Source organism: Sparus aurata, chromosome 21 (assembly GCF_900880675.1).
Source record: "Sparus aurata chromosome 21, fSpaAur1.1, whole genome shotgun sequence".
NCBI lineage: Eukaryota > Metazoa > Chordata > Actinopteri > Spariformes > Sparidae > Sparus > Sparus aurata.
In genome coordinates this window covers 34,237,110-34,243,549 of record NC_044207.1, presented here as the reverse complement: position 1 = coordinate 34,243,549, position 6,440 = coordinate 34,237,110, and the positions used below count along the sequence as shown (strand labels likewise).

Sequence of the window (6,440 nt, the reverse complement as noted above, 5' to 3'; positions counted from 1 at the left end):
GACAGATTTCTCTGTTTGTCTCTTATAAAAAACAATGTGTTCATGTTTGTGCTGTGTATCAGTGTCATCCATTTTATGAACACTGTTTGTGACTTGAATCCACGTGTCTGGTAGAGTTTGGCTCGTTATGTTAACGCCCACCTGTTGAATTCAAACTCCAGACCAACAGGGGGCAGCGTATCACCAGAGTAACCACTAACTGCTATGTGTAGCTGCCATTCGCTTGTTAGCTCAGTTAGCCATGCAGCTAAGGGTCCAAACTAGTAGTGAGAAGCAGTGGGGGAGTGTTTGTGTTAGCGCTGTTAGCTCAGGAGCTTTGGACTGTTACCGGCCAGGGCTAGCCAGTTAGCATGCTAACTTCAATACAGGGACATTACAACATCAAAAACGTTCATTCTTCATGTACTGTTGATCATTTTAGTTCATTGTTGGATGTTTTCAAGTAAATTCTTACATATTGCACTTAAAACTGAAAGAAGAAGACAAGTACAATTTATTTTTAAATTACTCAACATGTAGGAAATGCTAATCAATCCTTAGAAATACAGGATTGTATCATAAGATATGTTTTATTTCCCCTTTATGTATATGAAACCCTGCTGTAGCATCTTCAGTACACTAGGTGGCGGTGTGCGACTTTACACGTTGATGTGCGACCTGCAATTAAATTACAGAAGAAGAAGAAGAAGATAAATATGGCGGCCGGAAGTATCGGCCGGGAGGTTTTCAACGCTCGTCCGACCCTCAAATCCAAAGTAACAAATAAACCGAAACATTTTATAACATTTCTGCTTTAATTCTGACAAAACTCTTCAGAGACGTAAAGAAATACGACTGATTAAACAACAACAACCTGCGGAGGAGAAACATGAGACTACACCTGCTGCGGCTAACGATGCTTACGATGCTAAACGATGCTAATCCACCGGTTCGACCCGACTGATCGTTTTCAGGTATTATTTTTATTTCACATTAGTGCTGAAACAGTTATTGATCACTCAACAACTTTTTAAACACTTGGTTAACCTAACAAACATCAGTTATCAGCTCCAGTGTGAGGATGTTCTGCTTTTCTCTGGTCACTGAACTGTTTGTTTTTTAAACTTTATGAGCCGCCATCCACCTGCAGCATCATTATAATCATTAACTGATCGATCACTGTGAGGAATCCAACAATTCAACTATTATAAACGTCTTAACCGACAACTCGAACTGAGCACAGATACAACCAAAGTGTTTTACACTAACAGAGTACTCATACTCGCTTTTCAGATATAACTCAAAACACAAAATGCTGCTGTGAGAAAATGTAGTTAATGCAAATGGCAGTAATTTGTATTATTATTATTATTATTATTATTATTATAATTATTATTATTATTTAATTTTTTAAAAAGGTTTTACATTAACTCATACTAACACAGTATGTCACCTCAGTGTTGTTTGGAAGTCAGTATTCTGTGTGACTTGTTTCATCACTCAGGTAACTTTACCTTCACTGTATCTGTTCATTTGTCTCCTGATGGAACAGACTCTGGCTCACAGATCATGTCAGTGATAAATCAATAATCAATTGTCAAGGCAGCTAAAGAAATGTTCTATAATTTGCATCCCTAGTACCTGATATAATGAAATAATACGTTTCTGCATGAAAAGGTTTTTCCACCAAAACAGCGTGGTAGAGGAAGAGTCTCAGACAGACACAGTACACATGGAACTTATTGACACTATGATCAAGAATATCACCAGATTATTCTCAGCTGTATGTGCTGCAGTTGTCTTCCACTGGAGGGCGCTGTCACACTCTGCAGCTCCTGATGCTGAGCTGTTCACTCAGAACAGGCTGAGTGGATTTCATCTTTTTGTAACCAGCACATTTACTCAACACCTGTTCATGTACCAACTCGCAGCTTCCAAACAAGCAGATTTAACAGCAAGTATAAGATGGAAAATCTCTGCAGTGTGACATTATTCAAGTCAAATATTGTGTTATAGGCTTTATTACCAAAAAGTTACATTAATCGATCTTCAAATCAGCATACATGAAACTGTTGTAAACAATAGAAACAAGATGGGTAACATTGCAGCAACATGCACCAAAGGTTTCAACTTCATGGTAAATAATAAACACACAGCTTCTCCTCAGTGATGCAAGACGGCACTGTGAGCAGCAGACAGGACGGACACAACAGACAAGTCGTTTCAACAGGAAACATTCATGTCAATAAAAACAAGTCTTTGAGGTAAAATTCACAAATTCTCAGCATAATAATTTGAATGAAATATAACAGTTCTCAAATGCTTTTAACTCTGTTACACATGTATCATGTAAATAGTCGCGTCTTGCTCTCCAGTTTCCACTGATGGTGTTGTTAATCTGTCTGTCATGAAGCAGATGAGCATTAGGACCCAGAGCGGAGCAGCTGTCACAGTCCATGCAGTAATTATAGCGGCTGCGTGTGTGTGTGTGTGTGTGTTGATCGGAGCAGCTCGGGGTCATGAGGAGACCTGAACAGACCGGATCAACCAGAACCGTCTGCGGTCCGTCTGCAGGAGCGAGCAGGAAACTCTTTTCTGTCAGAAGCCACCGAGAGAAAGAGTTTCTGTGACGAGCAGGAGGCTGAAGATCAGCTGACAGACGGCTGCATGTGAGTCACTCTGTCCTTGTGAGGCGTTCACTGACCGCTGTAGGTCACTGTAGAGTCGATCTTTACAGCGCTGAGACACCTCTCTTTATTCACAATGATCATGATGTGTACTTTTTATTTAGTCATATGGTTTATTCTGCGTTTGTTTGTTGAGGGAAATTCAGAGAGTTAAATTAAGCAGGTCACCTCTGTTTCACCTGCGTCTGTTAGTTTGTTGGTTTGTCAGCAGGTAAACACTAAAAAACGCTGAACAGATTTCCACCAAACTTGGATGGAGGACGCGTCTCTGCCCAGAATAGACCCCAATAACTGTCAGTGCTGATCTGTATAAAAAGGACAGATCCTGGCATTTATTTCTCTCTTTCTTTAACATTGTGAGATGGGATGTAATTCCCACAGATTTGTTAATTTCTCAGTGTATGATGCATAATCTGGATGAAACAGTCAGGTGTATTTAGTTGGATGGTGTCTTTGAGTGAGTACAATTGATGTCAGTCCAAATAAAGATCTGGATCTAGCCGATTTAAATATGTGGGAGTGTTTGTCCTGGTGGAGGTATACGCTCTTCTGTGTGACATTCTAGTTTTCATTTATTTGCAGAACCATCCAGACAACAGCGTAAATACAGACTACAATGAGAGAAACGGTAAAGTAAGTAGTAAAGAGTATGCGATGAATAACTAAATCTAACAGCCATAGAATAAAATAGAATACATTTAAAATCACATATTTATCTTTTAAAACATTAAGTTTAGAAAGGCTCGGAGGAAAAACACAACAGAGACATTCAGAAGCTTCTTTCATCCAAAACACTCATTTGTTCAAACATGTGACGTGCAGCAACATTTAAAACTCAGGTTTTCTCACTGTGTTATTTAGTTTATCAGACTTCATCAAGCAGGATGCATTGAGTGCGAAACTTTGATTTTGATTTATGGCAGCTGAAGGATTAACGGTTTAAAGGTTCTGAAACATTTTAGAATGATACGTGTTTTCAGCCGCCGCTGGCTGTGTTGGTCCGCTGCTGTGTCTCATTTCAGGTCTGCATCTTTCAGAGGAGCGTTTGAAGGCCAATTACATCACAACACCGTGTGAAGGCTCCTCCAGATGCTCCTTCTTCTCCTGTTTTTGGAAGATGCACAGCTACGGTCCTTCGTGGCCTCACATATCCAAGAGTCTTTGCGTGCCTGAAAAAGAAGACAGAAACAGAGAAAAAGGCAACATTGCGTGGCGTAGATCGTCACTAACAAGGTCTCTCTGAAGGACTCGCCTTCAGAGACCACAAAGGTCGAGTCCTTCAGAGGATGCAGACCCTGAACTGAGACACAGCGTGTGAGAGTGATTCAGCCAACTGTTTTCTCGGCAGTAGATAAACGAACGCTCAGAGGAAAGAAGAAGTTCACTCTTTATCTGACATGCTTGCACGCTTCTCTCTCTGACCAGGTGGCAGTTACCTCTGAGGGCCTGAGTAAGGAAGCCTGTGAGGGTCAGTTCTCCAGCATGCTGCAGCTGTGTAAAGTCACCAGGTCGCTTTTCATCAGCAACGCCCGTTCAGCCTGCAGCGACGAGCTCATCCAGCAGGAGGCGGTGACGCTCTGCATCAACGTGTCCAAGCAGCAGCCGTTTCCCTCCGCCGGCATCAAGAAGCTGCAGATCCCCGTCTACGACGACCCCGTCGAGGACCTCTACAGCCACTTCGACCGCTGCGCCGACGCCATCCAGAAGGAGGAGAACCGCGGAGGGCGCAGCGTCGTCTACTGCAAGAACGGACGCAGCCGCTCCGCCACCGTCTGCATCGCCTACCTGATGAAACACCGCAAACTGACGCTGACGGACGCGCTACAGGTGAGTGACCTGCACCTGGTTTCATCTGATCATGTTTCGCTCATATTATTTTCTCTTTTTCACACTTTTATTTAGATTTTGTTATTTTCTTATAAAATGCTGAATAATTTCAACCACCTGAAGATCCTAAATATTAGAGAGGGGACGATTAAAGTTGAACTGAGTTGATCCTGGTGATTTTTTGTTTTTAAAGAAATTCCAGAATGTTTAGAGCAACTTGAAGAACCTTTTCTGATGATTCTGGGGACAGTATTGTGAATGGCAGTGATGCTGGACGGTATAATGGTGACTTGAGATGTTCAGTCATCCTGAGCCTGTTAGAAACACACACCACTGATGTGATCACCTGAATGTGCGTCTGGAGCTGCTGGTGTTGAAGATTCATCCTCCATCATGAAGCTGCTGGAGCTCATCATATTAGTGTTTCTTTGCACAGCGTCCTGCCTCCACCCGTTCATCAGTCGAGCACATGAACGTGTCTGGCTGTTCTGTGCTGCTGTTGAAAGGTTCAGAAATATCACCGACTGTTCAGGCTGCAGCTGGAAACTCAAGCTGGTATTAAAGTCTGTATCTGTTTCCAAGGTGCCCTCGAGCAGCTCAGTGAGCGACACGGTGTTCTGTCATTGAGTTCAGCCATTTATGTTTTCCAGTGTTGCCAGCTTTGATATTTTTTGCTGCATGGCAGTTAAAGTGGAGGTCGATACTGTGAATTCAGAAGTCCTACAAAGTGACCTGAAGGTGTCACCGTTTGAAATTCTACATTTAAAATTGTCTGAAATGAGCGCGACCTGCGATTGTTTTTGTTAATTTCCAACCCCGAAGAAAGATGACAAAGCTAGCTTAGCATTAGCCTGCAGCGTCACCTTCAGACTCGTCTCCTGTGTGATGAAGACGATCAGCAGGTGGAGGAAACTCAGAGATCAGAGATCCTTTATTGATTGTTTGTGAAGAGGATTCACTTTGGACAGATTGTAGAAACATCCAGAGACACATTTAGTAACTTAACTCTTGTTTCTGATCCCAGAAAGTGAAGACGGCTCGTCATGTGATCGATCCGAACCCCGGCTTCATGTCTCAGCTGCAGAGGTACGAACAGGAGCTGAAGAAGAGGCGAAGAGAGACAGACTGACAGACAGACAGACAGACAGGCAGCAGGACGTCTGTCTGATCGTCTGTCCTGAACATGTTGGTGTGAAAGCAGGCAGCAGGTGAACGACCTCGTCTCTGTCCACCTTCACACCTTCACTCTGTTCCTGTGACACTCTGCTGGATCTGCACTCTGTTCTCTGATCTTTAATTGTCTTTCATTTTTCTGACTGTTCTGAATTAACGACGCTGAATTTGGGTCTTAAATGCCGGAGTCGCCCTCAGCAGACGTGAAGGTCCGAGTGCTTCATTTCACTTCTTTTGAGAAGATTGACAAAATGAAACGTCATGTAATCGAGTACTTTATTAATCTCAGAGGGAGTTTGCAGTGTTGCAGCAGCTGCTTCACATAAAACAGAACAAATAGAAGCAGGCACAAATAAAAAGTAGAAGTTAGTGAAGTTACAACAGTAGACGTAATGAAATATAGCAATAAAATCCAGAGATAGAAACTTTAGTGGTAAATGTAATTTGTACAGATGTGTTTATTAATTAATGCAGGACAATAATACTCATAATAACTTTGTTTAATGTACAAAGTGCTTAAACAAACAAACAAAAAACAAAAGTGTTCTGTGAGATATTCAGTGAGTTGGTGTTTTTATCTGATGTCTAGAAGAAAACAATGTAAACAGTCGTTTATTGTACAGACGAGGTGCTGTAGGCTTAAAAACTGTGACAACAACCTTTTGCTCTTGCTCTCGGAGCTTTGTAGGTCAGAAATGTAACTCAAAGAAAATATGTTGAACTCATCATAGAGAAACAGAGTTTTAATCAATATTAGTTTGTATTCAACATTCA

At 41.8% G+C, this 6,440-nt stretch overlaps 1 protein-coding gene across 2 annotated transcripts; it reads left to right on the top strand.

Annotated features, from left to right (window-relative positions):
• Nucleotides 1–711: 711 nt before the first annotated feature.
• LOC115572518 (dual specificity phosphatase 28-like) lies at nucleotides 712–6,409 on the top strand. Of its 2 annotated transcripts, none has more exons than XM_030402669.1 (4): nucleotides 712–953; nucleotides 2,490–2,648; nucleotides 4,092–4,493; nucleotides 5,518–6,409. In XM_030402669.1, the coding sequence occupies exons 3-4, from the start codon at nucleotides 4,149–4,151 to the stop codon at nucleotides 5,620–5,622; spliced, it is 450 nt and encodes a 149-aa protein (XP_030258529.1). In that variant the 5' UTR covers nucleotides 712–953; nucleotides 2,490–2,648; nucleotides 4,092–4,148; the 3' UTR covers nucleotides 5,623–6,409. The 2 variants fall into 2 exon arrangements, with proteins under 2 accessions (XP_030258529.1, XP_030258527.1); XM_030402667.1 differs by lacking the exon at nucleotides 712–953 and adding an exon at nucleotides 2,193–2,243.
• Nucleotides 6,410–6,440: the final 31 nt, after the last annotated feature.